The sequence below is a fragment of the Prunus persica genome, chromosome G3, assembly GCF_000346465.2.
Source record: "Prunus persica cultivar Lovell chromosome G3, Prunus_persica_NCBIv2, whole genome shotgun sequence".
In the NCBI taxonomy this organism is placed as follows: Eukaryota; Viridiplantae; Streptophyta; class Magnoliopsida; order Rosales; family Rosaceae; genus Prunus; species Prunus persica.
Window position 1 is genome coordinate 1158765 of NC_034011.1, and position 17726 is coordinate 1176490.

At 36.0% G+C, this 17726-nt stretch overlaps 3 protein-coding genes across 3 annotated transcripts in view; all 3 read right to left on the reverse strand.

Moving 5' to 3' along the window:
* The window catches only part of LOC18783382 (universal stress protein PHOS32), a 15938-nt gene extending 8730 nt beyond the window's left edge, over positions 1-7208 (reverse strand). Inside the window, exons 1-3 of the mRNA XM_007217320.2 lie at positions 6828-7208; positions 6593-6702; positions 5804-5911 (exon numbers count right to left, since the gene is read on the reverse strand). Of these exons, the coding sequence (XP_007217382.2) occupies positions 5804-5911; positions 6593-6702; positions 6828-7002 (393 nt within the window). The 5' untranslated portion in view covers positions 7003-7208. The remainder of the gene's footprint in view (positions 1-5803; positions 5912-6592; positions 6703-6827) is intronic.
* On the reverse strand, positions 8203-10053 carry LOC18784015 (protein TPX2). The gene is made up of 7 exons (XM_020560341.1): positions 9945-10053; positions 9798-9857; positions 9285-9326; positions 9080-9178; positions 8924-8983; positions 8733-8827; positions 8203-8584 (listed from the first exon to the last, which is right to left on the reverse strand). Exons 1-7 carry the CDS (start codon positions 9975-9977, stop codon positions 8458-8460), a joined length of 516 nt encoding a protein of 171 aa, XP_020415930.1. The 5' UTR covers positions 9978-10053; the 3' UTR covers positions 8203-8457.
* LOC18783022 lies at positions 13400-17580 on the reverse strand. The gene is made up of 5 exons (XM_007215310.2): positions 16593-17580; positions 16422-16480; positions 16169-16297; positions 14934-15069; positions 13400-14055 (listed from the first exon to the last, which is right to left on the reverse strand). The coding sequence occupies exons 1-5, from the start codon at positions 17289-17291 to the stop codon at positions 13726-13728; spliced, it is 1353 nt and encodes a 450-aa protein (XP_007215372.1). The 5' UTR covers positions 17292-17580; the 3' UTR covers positions 13400-13725.

Below are 17726 nucleotides of genomic sequence, written 5' to 3' on the forward strand. Positions count from 1 at the left end.
GCACTACACTGAGTATCTCTCGTCGTCTGTGATTGAATTTCTTTTTATTTATAAACCCTAATAGTCATTGTTTATGCAGTATGCCAAGGGAAACCAGGAAGCTTCATACCCCCAAGAAGCCATTGATGAAGTCCGGAATGAATGGGCAGAGTTTGTTTTCCAAATTATTAAACAGGGCAATTATTGAACACTTGATATTTATGTATAATGTACAAATTTTCTCTATAATATGTAATGTAAAAATTTGTTGAGGTTTTCTTAAATTAAAAAAAAAACAAACATACAAATTGCTTAACCGACGTGTAATACTTTTCCAACGACCTAATAAAGTCACAAACCGTCGTATTTTGTTGTTTCGTGTTTTAAACAATTACGACGTAAAAATATAGTTAGACGACGTTCTTTGAACAATTGAGTCGTTTATGGTTTACAACATCTTCAATTTCTTAAGGGTTCAGGGTATCATCGACGACGTTTATGTAACGACAGCGGTTAAGTCGTTGATATATATATTTTACGTCGTATAGTTAAATAGCCGCCATGGTTTCTCATTTTAACGACGTCATTTTAACGACTTAGTAGTCTATTACAATTTACAACGTCTACAATTTATTAACACCGACGTGGTTTGTTGTTGTGGTAAGAATATTTTATTATTTTTATATCAAAATATTCAAAATAAATTTAAAATAAATCAGAAAATTGAAAAGTCAACTCCTATGAAGTCATTGATATATTTTCTTCCACATAAACCTTGAAAAAATTCATTTTGAATAACAAAAATTTAAAATGACCATCCAAAACAAAATTGTTTTGATGAGTCATAAAATCACTTCTAGTTTTATGGTTTAGGGTTTAGAGTCTAGAGTTTAGAGATTAGGGTTGTTATTTATTGGGGTTTATTTTTAAAGTATAATTTTTGGGTAGTCTAGGGTATATGTTAGGCTTTAAAACCATAAAACCTTTTATAAACTTAATTTTTTAAATTGTATAATTTAATTTTATGGGTTTAGGGTATTAATTTTTAACGACGGTGGTTGGGTCGTGGAATACATATTTTACGTCGTACAGTAAAACATACGACATGGTTTACGCTTTAAACGACGTCATTTTAATATGTAAGTCGGTTTATATAATTTACAACGTTTTTAATTTCTTAACACCGACGTGGTTTCTCATTTTAACGACGTCATTTTAACGACTTAGTAGTCTATTACAATTTACAACGTCTACAATTTATTTAACACCGACGTGGTTTGTTGTATGGTAAGAATATTTTATTATTTTTATATCAAAATATTCAAAATAAATATAAAATAAATCAGAAAATTGAAAAGTCAACTCCTATGAAGTCATTGATATATTTTCTTCCACATAAACCTTGAAAAAATTCATTTTGAATAACAAAAATTTAAAATGACCATCCAAAACAAAATTATTTTGATGAGTCATAAAATCACTTCTAGTTTAATGGTTTAGGGTTTAGAGTCTAGGGTTTAGAGATTAGTGTTGTTATTTATTGGGGTTTATTTTTAAAGTATAATTTTTGGGTAGTCTATGTTATATGTTAGGCTTTAAAACCATAAAACCTTTTATAAACTTAATTTTTTAAATTGTATAATTTAATTTTATGGGTTTAGTGTATTAATTTTTAACGACGGTGGTTGGGTCGTGGAATACATATTTTACGTCGTACAGTAAAACATACGACATGGTTTACGCTTTAAACGACGTTATTTTAATATGTAAGTCGGTTTATCTCAAGGTGGAAGGAAGGCAAAGATGCAATCTTGAAAGAGGGTGTGCCAGCGAAGGTGGTGTGGTATTTTCCCCCAATTCCAAGGTTTAAAAGGATGTTTCAATCACATGAGACAGCTAAGAGTTTGACTTGGTGGCATGTTGCTAGAAAATCAATTGACGGTCAGATGTCTCATCCGGCGGATTCCCCGTCTTGGAAACTTCTTGATGATAAATGGCCTGAGTTTGGTAATGAGCCGAGAAACTTGAGATTGGCTCTTTCATCTGATGGATTCAATCCCCACAGTTCTCTAAGTAGCAGATATAGTTGTTGGCCGGTTATCTTAGTTACATATAATCTCCCTCCATGGCTGTGCATGAAACGAAAGTTCATGATGTTAACCTTATTGATTTCCGGTCCTAAACAACCCGGAAATGATATAGACGTCTACTTGGAGCCTTTGATTGATGATTTAAAATCCTTGTGGGTTGGGATTAGAGGAGTGTATGATGCACATAATGGAGAATACTTTACACTCAGAGCTGCATTAATGTGGACAATTAATGATTTCCCCGCCTATGGAAACTTATCTGGTTGTGTTGTTAAAGGATATAAAGCTTGTCCAATATGCGGCGATGATACACCTAGTCACAGGTTGAAAAATGGCCACAAAATTTGTTACATTGGGCATAGAAAATGGTTACCAATCAATCATCCATATAGGAGGCAACGTGCAGCTTTTAATGGGAAACCTGAATATGGCATACCTCCAGAGCCATTAACCGGAGAAGAAGTGCTGCATATGGTTGAAAATGGTGACAGAGTTTGTTGGAAGAAGAAATCAATATTCTTTGATCTCGAGTATTGGAAATACCTTCCTGTGAGGCATGCCCTAGATGTTATGCACATTGAGAAGAATGTTTGCGATAGTATCATTGGTACATTGCTGGAGATCCCTGGAAAAAATAAAGATGGGATTGCTGCTCGATTAGATTTATTGAACATGGGGGTCAAAACTGATTTGCAACCCGAGTATGGAGAAAGACGTACTCGTTTGCCTCCTGGGCCTTGGAATTTGTCAAGAGCAGAGAAGAGAGAGGTTTGCAATTCTTTCTATGGTATGAAGGTCCCTGAAGGTTATTCTTCAAATATTAAAAATCTTGTATCTGTACAAGATTCAAGACTTCTTGGCCTTAAATCACATGATTGTCATACCTTAATGCAACAATTGCTCCCTGTGGCAATTCGTTCTGTTTTGGAGAAGCCTGCAAGGTATGCAATAACTCGTTTGTGCTTCTTCTTCAATGCTATATGTGCAAAGACTGTTGATGTTTCCAAGCTAGATAAGTTGGAAGAAGATGTAGTAGTTACTCTGTGTTTGCTTGAGAAGTACTTTCCCCCTTCATTCTTTGATATCATGGTTCATCTAGTAGTACATCTTGTCAGAGAAGTTCGTCTATGTGGGCCAGTATATTTTAGGTGGATGTATCCGTTTGAAAGATATATGAAAGTGCTGAAGGGGTATGTTCAGAATCGTACTCGTCCCGAAGGTTGCATTGCTGAGCGGTATATAGCTGAAGAAGCGGTAGAGTTTTGTACTCAGCATTTATCTGATGTTAGTACAGTTGGAGTGCCTTCAAGCCAAAAGATGGGAGTTTCAAAGCCATTATCAGGTTGCACAGTGAGCGTAGTTGATCAGGACCTGTTGAATCAAGCACATCTATATGTCTTGGAGAATACGGAGGAAGTCCTACCTTATATCGAGTACGTATGAGTTTTATTCTTTAAGTTTCCATTTAAAATTATTTCTTATGTTTATCTTATATATTTGGGACCGTAATGCTTGAATTTTTCGTGTCATGTAGGCAACATATGATCCACATCAAGACTGCTTATCCAAAATTTAGAAAGAGAACAAAGTGGCTGCAGGATAAGCACAATAGCACTTTCATTCAATGGCTACGCTTCAAGGTATATGTTGTTGAATAACGTATTTCTCTTTTAATTTTCTTCTTATTTATATGTTAGGATGAATTAAGATATGATTAATTTACAGGTTCAAAGTGAAGTTGAGGAAGACAATCATGGCGTATCAGAAAATTTAAGGTGGCTAGCAGCTGGTCCAAACATGTCAGTGCCATTATATAGGAGCTATCTTATTAAAGGTATTAAATTCAATATCAAGGCACAAGATGATGTGCGGACAACTCAAAATAGTGGAGTTTATTTACTTGCACATACCATGCAAGTTGCTAGTGCCAAGGATAAAAACCCAATTCTCTCAAATATGGGTTTCTATGGTGTCATTCAAGAAATTTGGGACCTTGACTACCAAAAGTTTACAATCCCAGTCTTTAGGTGTGATTGGATAGATAGTTCTGGTCTTGTAGTCGACGAACTTGGATTTACCCTTGTAGATTTGAGTAAAATTGGACATAGGAATGACCAATTTGTTTTGGCTTCTCAAGTCAAACAAATATTTTTTGTTGACGACCCGATGCATCGTGGTTGGTCGGTAGTGTTATCAATGCCTAGTAGAGAATATAATGATGTTATTGGTGATGAAGTATTAGGTGATGTGATAATTGAGTGTGAGCCATTTACTAGAGGGATGCCAAATGTTGACACATTTGATGAACTGGTAGGTGAGTTAGGCGGTCAAAATATTCGAGATGGGTGTGAAGATATATGGATTGAATGATGCTTATGTAATTGGCAGTGTATGACATTAATTTTGTAATATATTGTAATGTGATTTCTTCACTTTCTACGTTCAAATAAAACACGACGTTATTGTGAATCAGTTATTCAGCATATTTACCGACGTCTTAAAGCAACGTAACAATGAAGAACCACGACGCTATTGTGAAGCAATTATTCAGGATATCACGTCGGTGAAGGATAAAGAACCGCCATGTAATTCAAAATAACACGACTCCAATCCCATAATACCGACGTCTAAAAAACGAGATATGTAATCTGAACGTTAAAAAATACGACGTCATCATACATTTTCCACGTCGCAAGTTCTTTTATAAACGAAGAGGAACGAAATTAATTCCGACGGAAATTCATTATAACCGCCGTCTAATAACAATTAAACGACGTTATTTGTAATACGGCTCCCATCATAATCTACGCCGTCTATATGTTCTGTAATACGGCTCTCATTTATTTGGAACCGACGTTGTTTAGACGTTCAACGTCGTCTATATTATTAAGTGCGTCGTGAGTAATGAATACATATAAATACAACGTCGACTATATAAATGTATACGTCGTAAATAATGACACTGACAACTATTTCCACGTCATCTTTTTTAGAAAAATCGAAGTGGAAAATTTATTTCACGACGGTTTTTTGTAAATAAGAGACGTTGTAGAACTTTAGCAGACTAAACACGTCTGTTTTTATTGTTTTCCGACGTTGTTGTATTTAACAACGTCTAATATTTATGGTCGTTGTTTGTTTCTGAAAATAGGACGTATAAATTTTTTAATACGACTCTCATATATTTGTAACTGACGTTGTTTAGTTTTTCAACGTCTACTATAGAAACACATACGTCGTAAATAATGACACTGACAACTATTTCCACGTCATCTTTTATCGAAAAATCGAAGTGGAAAATTAATTGTACGACGGTTGTGTTTATATGTGCGACGTAGTAGGTATCAATAACGTCGTCTTCTAATGTATTTAAAGACGTCATATTTTTTATTGTCGTGAAAATTATATTTAACGTCGGCGTATTTTTATTGTCGTCGTTGTATGTCTATCTTGCGGCCTTGTTCTCTTAATATGTGTCATATTTTCCCTTTTTAACGACGGTCTTTTTAGAGAATTGGTCGTCTATTATCATCCTCGATTGCTTTTTTTAGATCTTTTTGCAGTACAAAGACGTCGTTTTGTATTTTTTGATGACGTTGTATTGTTTAACAACGACGGTTATTTAGCGTCGTGGTTTATGAGGGAAAAGATGACGGTGGATTCCACGACCATTGAAAAACCAAATACACGACGGTGATTTACCGTCGTCTTTTTGCTTTTTTGTAGTAGTGGAGGCCTAAGCCCCTGCTTCCAACAACAAGCGAATCCAGCTTGAGATCTTGCACAGCATCACACAACTTCTCCCTTGGATCACCCCAGTAAACCTTGGCCACAACCTTAGCCTGTTCGCATTCCAAATACAAATTAAGTGCTTATTTATACACACATAAAATACAAAATGTTATCTTTTTAACTTTTGTACTGCATGAACAAAGATGTGTCAAAATCGATAACATATCGTATCTTAAGGGAAAGACCCATGTACTTCTTATTTTCTAGATATAAATTCAACCATTTCTAAATGTTTAAGATAAACCAAATTTGAAATATGCTGTCATTTAAGATAATATTTGTCATAGTATTATCAATTATATATAAATGGCATGTATATTATTTTTACAATGTACTACAATGGTGCTCATTTTAAATAAAAATAGTTTACCTGTATGACATGTACCTTCATAGTTATCTATTCCGTTTAAAAAATGCATTAAAAGGAAGGGTTGTATGTGATTAAAAATGAATTTCATGAGTATGAGCTCAATTTACTATTAAAAAATTAACATGTATCGATATTGTTGATAATGTATCGATAACATGTCAATACATTTGTTATTTGACAATGACATCCAACCTTATCAATACAATATTGACAATCCATTCTTTATATGTATATATGAAGGGACAAGTACTGTACATATACTTTTCTATACTTGTATATGTATGCTTAGGGTAAACAAAATTTCTCCGAAGTCAAAATGTCATATAGAATAGGAGAGAGGAGATTAAGAGCATATACATACCCTTTTAGTTCTTGAAACTGTATCAAGAATATCAAGAACTTCCGGATCGCTGGTAAGTCCATACTGCTTTGAGACATTACTCTCTACAAATTCTTCCAGAGGAATCAAAGCTGCCAACACACATAAAACGATCGAAGAAGCCCAAAGGAAAAAAAAAAAAAAACAGAGAATAAATGTAATTTGATTGATGTGTACTGTTACATATGAGAATTAATAGAGAGACATATATACGTACGTGATCCAGTGTCCTCGAACAGCTGCTTTCTGGTATTGGTAGCTTTGGGAGGCTCAACATGGATTAATATGATGCGATCTCCTTCTTCTATCAGATTATCGACTGCCCATCGTAGGGCCGATTTGCTTGTTGCAGAATAATCCATGCCTATGCCAACACTACGTGCCTTCCCCATCTCTCTCTCTCTCTCCCAATAATAAGATTTTTTTTTTTCTTTCTTCTTTCTCTTTTTCTGTTTTCGGTTATAGTTTGGCCTATCTATAATACTTAGGTAGTCTTACTGTGGATGTGGCATGTTGCAGAAGGTGGAAGAAGGTTCTTGAAGGCTGTCTCTAGTTGGCGACTTTTCTTTTTCTGAAATATATATCCTACCATATATATATATATATATATATATATATATATATATATACACATAGAGAAACACTTACAAACAAACGGTACTTCTAGTCAAAGTACAAGAATAAAGCATAAATTCCGGCACAAATTGCTCTTTTACATTAATATCCATTAGTCATGATGTTCCCACTGATTTGCGCTTTAATACCTAGAATCTTTCTTTGGTGGAAAATACTTTAACCGATGCTCAATTTCAAGACATATTTTTTTATATACTTTTGTAATGGTTACTCACAACAAGCTTCTCCATGCATAAATTCTTGCATCTAGAATGTCAATGTTTTATTCGTCACAGTTTATCGTGATTTGCAAATTGCAACATATACATGTAATTATGTGTATGACTTTTCGTAATCCTATTTTCTTTAATAAAGTAACTCTAATTATTTCTTTATCCGAACAACACTGTGCATGCATGTCGATTAGCTATAAAAAAAAAAATAATAAACTGTAATATCGGAAGTATTAAATCTCAAATAATATAAATATTAACAAATTTAGACATAAGAACTTTTTCTTTTGTTAGATGAGATATGAATGAATATGCTTCACATCTATTTGAGTCAGCCTTGGTCTTTGCTTGCTTGTTCTGGCTGGCTTTTACGACTGGATCCTGATGCTATATCTGTTGTGATGCCCAGTGTCGGTTCTATAGCCCGGCCCAAATTCTTCAAAAAAAAGAAGCTACATATGTTATAGTCAAGTCCAAAATTAAAACAGCAGACAACTCACTCTTTATTAAGTATATAAGTTTTGACCAGCTATCTTTCAAATTCTGGATCGGCCACTAAGGATGGCGCATTTTGATGACGGAGGTTTCATTAGTGTTTGTTGAGCATGGTTATCATTTGGATGTGTTGTCAAACAACCATATTTTGAAAAAGGCGTGTGTGCAATTACTTGTCTACACAATAATTTTGAAAAGATCCCATGATGTGTTTGCAATTCATTAATTTGTTAAAGAAAACAAAAAGGCAAAGCAACAAGAAAAACTCTCACTTTATTGATCACTGTGGAGAATATGATCACTAGCAATTCCCCTTCAGGGTCAACTAGATTACAGCTATCCAGTTACACTGGAATTTTAGCAACTACGCAAGAAAAAGGATCTCAAAAAGAAGAAATTAAAGGCGTTATATGCATGAAGGCAGCAGCTCAGGGGGGGAGTTTGTATACTAATTAAGAAATAAATCTATTAATTCGAGATGGTGCTTAGAGTAGGTATGGTCGGCTACTTGATGGGGTTCATAGCTTGAGTTGTGTGCTGGAAATTGTAGAAGCCACTGCTAGAGTTGCAGCCGAAGCACTTGCTGCTCATGAAACTTGGTTCCCTAGGAACTGTCAAGGGCCTTCTTGATCTGCAATCCAACCAAGAAGAAAACGCATTATTTGGTATACGGCAATTAAATCTGGAGAAAGCTAGCCGGACTTGCTTAAAAGAGAGTCGTTTTGAAGAATAGAAGAAAAAATGCGTGCACAAAAGGCATAAATTGGTTTCTCTTTTACCTTTGGGGAACGAAAGGTCTGTCAAAATGGGGCATCAATTGAGCCCTTGGAACCATCTCCTTTCTCAGTAAGCGAATCTCTTCCTCTTCTATCATCTGCTCAGTTTATAACACTTTTGCGTCAGAATGTTACTCTCTCTCTCTCTCTCGTGAATACATAGTTTTTTTTTTTTTTCATTAATTGATCTATACCTTCTGCAACATCTCTTCTTGTTTTCTCCGCTGCTCCAAGATGCTCAGCTTGGCTGCAACCTGTGTATTTAACACGTCCGTTAATTGATCACAAAAAGCTCTGACAAAGGCTAAATTTCAAGAAACACGTCAGTTGGGGGTCTAAACTAGACTCACCATGTAGTTGAACGTTGCTCGTCTGGTTGCTCTTTGTTGAGTGTGGAGTCTAATTTCCTGAGGTTTGGTATTTTCTTTTGTAGGAGACTTCTGAGAAGACTAGTAATAATAATAGACAAGGTACCACAATTACTATGTGTGTGAGAGAGAGAGAGAGAGAGAGAGAGAGAGAGAGAGAGAGAGAGAATTATATTACAAAATTTACCTTAGATTTGTCATGGAGACGCTCTTTGCCTTCATATTTTGGCTGTAAAGTAAGATAGGCTATTAGGTGGCAAATGATAAATTTTACTTTTATAGGTATAATTTTACTTTTCTGTTGAGGATGAGACCTTGTGGAATCTTAACTAAGAGAAATGAAAGCACTTTCTATTTCTTTCATGCCACTTGACCCCAACAAAATAGCTTTATTACTAAAATTATTAAGGAAGTACACTGCCACTTAGCTATTTGTTGAATGCTGTTTTAAATGGTAAGTTACTTGTAGCTTAATTAGTTTAAAGTACGAGGTCTTGTGTTTAATTCTTTGCTCTTCTAATATAACTTATAAGAAAATCTAAATAGTAAACATAATGAATAAAATTGAAAGTTTATCAATATTTAAGAAGAGGCCAAGTTCACACTTGGAGACTCTTCACACTCGAGTGCTTAAACCTTCATTAAGCTGATTAATCAATAGGTGAACATGCTATTAGAAGTAATATATGTCTGATCTCACCATTCCTCCAGAATTTGAGCTCCATGAACTCGTTGGAGACTGAGAAGCAGTCTTCACAAACTTCATTGACAAAAAGAGAACAATTAAAAGAAAGGAGGAAAAGAAAAAGAAGGAGAATAAAAAATTAAAAAAAGAAAGCAAGACTACCTTAAGAGTAGATTTGGTGTGTGGCTTCAACATAACGTGTAAATATATTTGGTGTGCATGCTAATTGATGGAAGTGATGAGTTTATATAACAAGGTTTGGAGATTGGTACTTGTCTTGAGTGCTTTGTTTCGGTTGCAACATCAAAGAATTTGCATGCTTTCTCAGTCTCAGGTACCAAACATTCTGATTAAATCTCCCTCTCATGCAAATTATTGTCAAACCCTTTTAAGTTTCAAGTTCCTTCAAATCTCCTCTTGGTGTTAACTAAACATTTAATAAATCCAAAAAGTCTGCCGTTGCTTCACATCATTAATATCTATGCTAACTAAAAAACTTAATTACTACGAGAGTAATTAACTTGATTTTCTCAGATAATGATCATATGCTGACTGCTTGATTCTATCATCATGAATATGAACTGTTTTAATACATTTTAATGGTCAAGTAAGCCAGAACAGTCTTTCGTTCAGTAATTTTTGTGCCAATTTTTACTGCCTTAGCTACTATAACTAGCGGTAATCGAAATCTAAAGCTTTGAATTAGGTCAGCTTTTTTAATGATCCAGAGGTTAAACACAGCTAAATGAAGTAGCCAAGTATGAAAACTACATAAAATATAAATTACACATAGTATATAGATAAACCTAACCCATGTCCATTGATTATTTTGCTGTTTTTTGGTTACAATGGAAGCCAATTCAACTCTTGATCTAGTCTAAACCTAAGCCATGTCCTCATCCACCCTCACCACTCCACTTGGGCTAATCTTATAAGGGCTTGTGTTATTTTTTCAATTGTGAATCTTCAATCTTGACTATTGATTAAGTTGATTTAAAGAATGGATTGTCGATATGTTATCGATAATGTGTCGATATTTATTAATGTCATTAATAATACTAACTTGTCATCGACACATTTTCGATAATATCAATAAACATATGTTTATTTAATAAATAAAAATGATGTTCTACACAGAAAATATAAATATATATATAAGTGAAAAAAGGGGAAAAAATTGGTAGAGTTATGGAGTTGACTCATTAATATTAATCAGTCACAGTGGGTGCACGTAGTACGGTTTCACCGTTGCAGACAAATATGCACCGTTGCAGAGTCAAAAGGAGTGAGTGCAGCGTTGCTTTTATGTCACTGTTTTACAAAAAGCAATGGTCCTCCAATTCCAAAGAAGAAGATCAAAATATGAGCAAAAGGTTGTTAACCCCCAACTTTCAAGCATTTCTTATTAAAGCCGTTAACCAACCAAAGACACAAGGCCTACTTTGATTGATTGCATTGGGAAGTAAAACCATTCTCAGCATTTGGCTTTATCATGGTTAAGTAGCATGTCACAAAGTTAGTTAGGTCATGGATCCAAGATTAATTAGCGAACTACTAATGCAATGCTTTAATTTGAAGTTTTGGTTTCCATCATTAGATATTTTGATTAGCTTCTTCTATACATAATTCCACCCCAAAAATTGGCAGGGTGTCCATATTTTATTACCTCATTCTAACAGAGAACAGCACGTTTAAACTTTTTCTAAGTTCACTCATAAAATTAGCATTCAAAAAGTATTATGAGCATAGTTTTAGTAAATGTGTTGGCTTAAATTTTGCTCTATAAGGCTTGACCAAAACTTGCAACACTCCAATATCACTTATAACTCAAGTAGTTAAGAGTTTTACTTGTGCACTAGAAGTTCTAGTTTCGATCACCTAATCTCTTAGTAGAAAGATACTTGATGTATCTCCTGTATCGGTGTGCAAATCCAATATATCAAACCATGCCCACAAGGGTCAGCTGACCCTCCTCCAATTTATGCAACAAATGCATTTGTTATGTGCTATATTTGATTTTCTTGGGTTTCTTTTAAGATGACCCTTCTAACTTCCTAACTCTAGTTAATTGTTATTCTTTCCTATATTTATCTTTACTCCATTTTTCCTTTTTAACTTCAATCTTGCTATTCTTTCATTTATTGAGTTCTCTTACAATTTTTGTTATTGCATCGACTATTAGTCAAGTAAATCTCCCAATACTAGCTATTCAGTTATCTTTTAAGCAATGTATTTTGATTTGATTTATGTTAAATTATTTCTTTGTAATTTATTGTGTGATGCGGGTTATGATTTTGAAAGATAACAATTAAATTATACAATAAAAACAATAATATGTTAATGTTCACGGCTTTCTTGGACTAATAATATTGACCCTTCTTGAAAGAATTCTTGACTACGTCACTGACAAAAGATAACCCATTTTACCTTAATGTTACAGGACTTTCAGGCTGATAGATCGACCAAACCAATTCTTATCCCTCTCATCCTTGCTTCTAATACCAATAGAATTCTTAGATGTGTCATTGATTTTAAATGTTTATGTGGGTGTCTGGTTGTTGGATTGACAAATTATATCTTTGGTCTCCGTAATTTGACTTCTTGTTCTACACTTCGGTAGTATTTCAATTTTAGCAACTTTTTAGTCATGTTACGCTTGCAATCGAGACCAAATCATAGATTTCTTTAAAAATTAATGGCTTATTTATGACATGCCCTCTGTACTTTCAAACTTGTCTCAGATTACCACTTGTGTTTGAAAATGTCTCAAAGTACCCTTTAACTTTTTAAAAACCGTCTCACGTTACCCCTTCCGTTAGTTTTTTTGACGTTCCGTTACAAATGTTGGGCCCCACTTCCTTTTTCTTCTTTTTTTCTCCTCCTTCCCCCTCCGCGTATTCCAAAATAGCAGCCCCTCCCCTTTGTTACTGTTCATCGCTTATTTACCCTCCAAAACTCATAAATTTCTCCTAACCAGCACAACTAGCAGCAAGAAGCGCTCGAGAGGTTGAAAAATCATACCTGGATCAAAGCAAATGGTGCTCGAAATAGCCCGAACGAGCGATGAAGATTTTGGGTAAAAACCGGCCAATTTCTTGCTTTTTTCGATGATTCAGACGACAGTTGGCAGCGGCTGAGATGTGAGGCTAGTAGAGGACAATGTGCTGGTTCTTTTGATACCCATGTCGTCGCTTTGGGTGGCTGGAGGAGGAGATGGCGGCCCAAAAACTGGTCGGATGAACAGTAACAAAGCCGTTCTGGAATTTGGGGGGGAAAGGGGGGGGGGGGGAGGAGGAAGTGGGGGCAAACGTTAGTAACGAAACGTCAAAAAAACTGACGGGAATGGATAACGTAAGACGGTTTTTAAAAGGGTAGAAGGGACTTTGAGACGTTTTCAAATACATGTGGTAATCTGAGACAAGTTTGAAAGCACAGAGGGCATGTACATAAATAAGCTAAAATTAATAGATGAAATTTGACATAGCAAGATACAACCACCACATCGAGGGTACTTTCGTCTCTCTAAAATATTTGCAATCAACCCAAAATGTAAAAATTTCGTCTTTTTATTTTTTATTTTTTATTTTTACGATGTTATACTTGTAGGACTCGATTGCTAACTAAACAAAACTACATGATTGAGATTGCTAAAACCGAAGTAAAAATGAGCCAAAACCCAAGGACCAAAAATGTTATGTGGCTAAATATGAGTATTTTCTGCACTGGTAACTCTCTCATGGACCCTGTAGTTGTATGTAATCACAACTCGTTTACCTATAAAATGTACAAACCCTAATTCTAATATACTGTAAAGCGGGTAGGAAATGTACCCGAAAAAACGAAGTTGAAAGTAAACAACTACAAAAGAATGAATCATGAAATATTAACAAAAACCTAAACCTCAAGTACAAAAGACAAATAGAAACTGAAAGAAAAAATGCCACTATTCTGGGGCAGTTGAATCTCTATTTAGCAGTACATCCCCAGACTCCTTTTTCTTGAAAAGCTTTTCAACTACATCATCCCACTTCGCCCTTCCCCCGGTGGACTTTGACTTTGTGTCCAGAGGGTCTTTACTCTCAGTCTCACTCTTTGGACCCTCTGGTTCTTGGTCTTCGGCGGCTTCCTCGTTGGATGTTACCGCATGAGGTATGTTCAAACTGACAGCTCTTTCCAATGCATCTTTGTGTTCTTTTTCAATGGTCTGCAACCTTTCTAGTTTTTGTACTTTTGGAGCAGTTGTTATGGTCTCTGAACTACTTTCCTTCATTCTCTGAAGAGAAATTCCATCACTACTCAGTAATTATTCAACAATAAAAACTAACCATTTACAATCCAATAGCAATCAGGAAACAAATCTCAAATCAACCTTTTACTTCAAAATTATGGTTCACATATACAATATGCTTGGGCAAAAAGGATACAGAATTAGCAAGCATAAAAAATGCAAGTGATTCTGACAATTGAATCATTTCACATGTGTTGGGTTGGAGTTGAGTTGGCATTTGAACAAAGTCCAGTACTGCAAGGAGGGAGGAAACAAATTATTGGGAAAGGGAAGTGAAAGCGTTTTGTTCGAGCAGTTGGAGTAAATGAAGGCACAATATCAAAATCTGAATTGCCAAGAAGGCAGGAGTGATCAGACCAAAGACAGTCTCTAAGGCTATCTTCTGCTTAAACTAACATAACTCCTTCCTTCCTTTACATCTTGTCCGGTTTCCAACAACCAAAGACTGGACAGACAGTCTTAAGGCACACGCATCCACCGCATGGGTTTAGTCCATACAAGAAAGTTTACAAACATTAGGACCCTTCTGATAGTTAATAAACACTTATAGACGGCTAACTTAGGGATGATGTTAGTTTGAGGCTTTGAGGAGGAGAATAAAGAGAATTTTTATGTTCTTTACATTCCTGTGCAAATCATTATGGTCGTATCGTATAGTTCTATTGTACATTTTGTACCAACAGTTCCCAAAATAATGCTTATCCAAAATAATAATAAAAGAAACTACCAAAAATATCAGTAGATGGTAAGATGGAACATGATATCCAATCTTACTTTATTTATCAACAATGTTAATTCACGGCAATCTAAGGAGAACAGAGAAGATAATGATTGTAAAAGGTTGAAAGTTATGCTCCACTTACTTGTAAAGCCTTGTCTGCTTCCCTTTCTATCCAGATAATTCCATGATCAGATGTGGCGTTACATGACAAGACAATATGTTCAAATCTCCCTTCAACAGGAATGGCAGTTCGGACTTCTGGAGGATACCTCCCACATCTGGTATATCAAGAGGTGAGGAAACTCAACCCTCGGATGAACACAACAATTTTGGTTGCAACATGACATTAATGTCTTCTAAAAAAAGTAAGACTTCATACTAGTTTAACACACATATACACACACACCCACAAACCCACATAGAAAAGCCCTTCAATGCATACAGAGTTTTTCTAATTTTAAAACTTTGCAAATGAGTGTTAGGAAGATTTGCTCGATTCAAAGTAAGGTATAAAAATAAAATCCAACTTCATAGTTGATGTTTATAATGGATTTTTTCCGGAAATGCAAGCATGGTTATAGATAAGCCAACAGTTCGTTATAATTGCCAAAACATACTCCTACATAGAGTGCCAACAAAAAGAAGCTTTGAGTGGTAATATTTTTTATAACCAAAAATATTGCAGCATAATGATCCATCAAAGTACTATTATTGCATTTTCCTTTTTTCTTCCTCATCTCCTATGAGACATAAAAGAAGGGTTTTGCATCATTTTACAGTCAGAAAAGCTGTTTTTATACCCAAAAAAAAAAAGGGGGCAAAAGCAGAAAACAACCAGCGGCTTAAGATAGTACTAGAAGTATCAATATAAGAAATCTATGAACTAAAATCAGCATTTTAGTTGCTCAACACACCCCCACTTTGATTTGAACTTCACATGTAAGAAATAAAAATAATTAAAAAAACTCTAGGACGTTGACTGAGACTCTACTATTTAGGAAAGATATGGTTCCAGTTTACAATCTGATATTGATTTCAAAGCCTCTATTAGTCTAAAGACTAATGTTCTCGTCAGATAGACCATGCACGTGAAAAGGCACTAAGCATCAATTTCCTAGATAGAACCTAAAGAGGGAATGCCTCACTTTATCCAAGTATACGAATTACAGAGCTGTGACAATTTCTACGCTACGCTAAGGATGCAAATCAGGCAAATTACATTCATTCTGGATCTGCAAATAAGGTCATTACCATTGGCTCCATAAGTACTGAATGGAATGGAAGTTTCATTTCCGATGAGAATTAAGTAACATTTTTAGCATCATGCAATAAACAAAGAAAAAAAATGATAAGAATGTGAGGATCATGGTGCGGTACCTGCAAAATTTGCGCTCTACAATATGATACATCCGGCCGGGTGCATAAAGCCTTCTGGGATCTCTAAGCTTTCTACCTTCTGGTATGAAGGTGTCTCTCAAACAAACCAAAAATAACAAGCAGGGCAAGCTGTCCAAAAGCACAAAGTCTTACTTAGTAATTGACTCCACTAAATCTACAATGCTAATTATATTTGTTTTTCTTTTTTGTCACATTATAAGATTAAAATATACAGGATTCAAAGAATACGAACCAAAAAATTGACTTGAAAATATCCTCCAAGGGGGTAGCAGTTCTTGGCAAGAAATCATCCTACAAAACACAATCACCAACCCCACAAGTCAAGAAAACCATAAAAACCATCTACAAAACAAAAACAAAACACATTCAACAAACACAAATGACAAAAACTCCACAAACCCACCTGCAAAACCACAGAGTATATAACATCGGCATACTTGACGGCCAAATTCAACGACATACAACGCGCGGGAGCCAGCGCGTAGCACCTGACCTTGCTCCTGGGGATCCCACCCAGCCTGTTCCTGTGGTTCACCACAATCACAGTCAACAGAGCCGCCACACCAGACCCCAAAGAGTGGCCGGCGAACACCATGTCGTAATTAGAGCCGTTCTCGAGCCACAGCCGCTTCAAAGTCTCGCCTTCTTCGTTGAGCAGCCAAATCGCCGACTTCAACAGGCCATGGTGCACGTACCCGCCATCGAACATCTGCATTCCGAGCTTGTTGTCGAGCAGGAGCTTGTAGTCGCTCTCTTTGACCAAATTGAGGCCGCGGATCGCGAGGACGAGCTCCTTGTGGTCGTGGTCGACGTAGATGAGGTAGGGCGGGGCGTGGCCGTGGGTCTGCTCGTAGGTGACGCGCTTGACGACCCAGTCGGGGTTGGGGCGGAATCCGACGGTGGGGATGAAGTTGGGGTGGTGGAGATCGGGCTCGTAGACGGCGAGGATCAAGCGGCTGATGCGGGGGACGGGGTCGAACTCGACGGGGGTGGCAGATGTCCACGTGGCGCTGTCGTCGGCGCCGATGTAGGTGCAGCGCCGCCACACCCAGCGCATACAGCCCAACATCACCACGCACTCCATTCCGCACGCCACCGACATTGCTCTGCTGAGCTGGCAAGGTTGAAGATTTGGTGAAGTGGGTTTTGTGTTTTGTCTGCTATTAATTTTGTGAGCCCATGAGATTTTGACGACGGAGGATTTCACGCGGGAGAGACATTGAAACAGTGAGAAATGGGTGCTTGTCTTAAGGCTTAGGCCATCGCTAACATGTGTTTGGGTCTTTTTTTATTATTTATTTAAACTTTTTTTTTTCTGGAAAACAAAAAAATAATTAAAATGGCAGGACACGTAAGCTAAGCCGTGATTAATATTTAAGACCAAATTTCCGACCAAAGAAAAAGTAAAAAGCGATGTAAGATCACATTAACAAAATAAATAAATTTAAATGGCATCTCATCACTGATGATGAGTCATACTTTTGAAGAAAAAGAAAAGAAGATATTGTCATTTTTGGGGAGAATCTCCAACCATGCC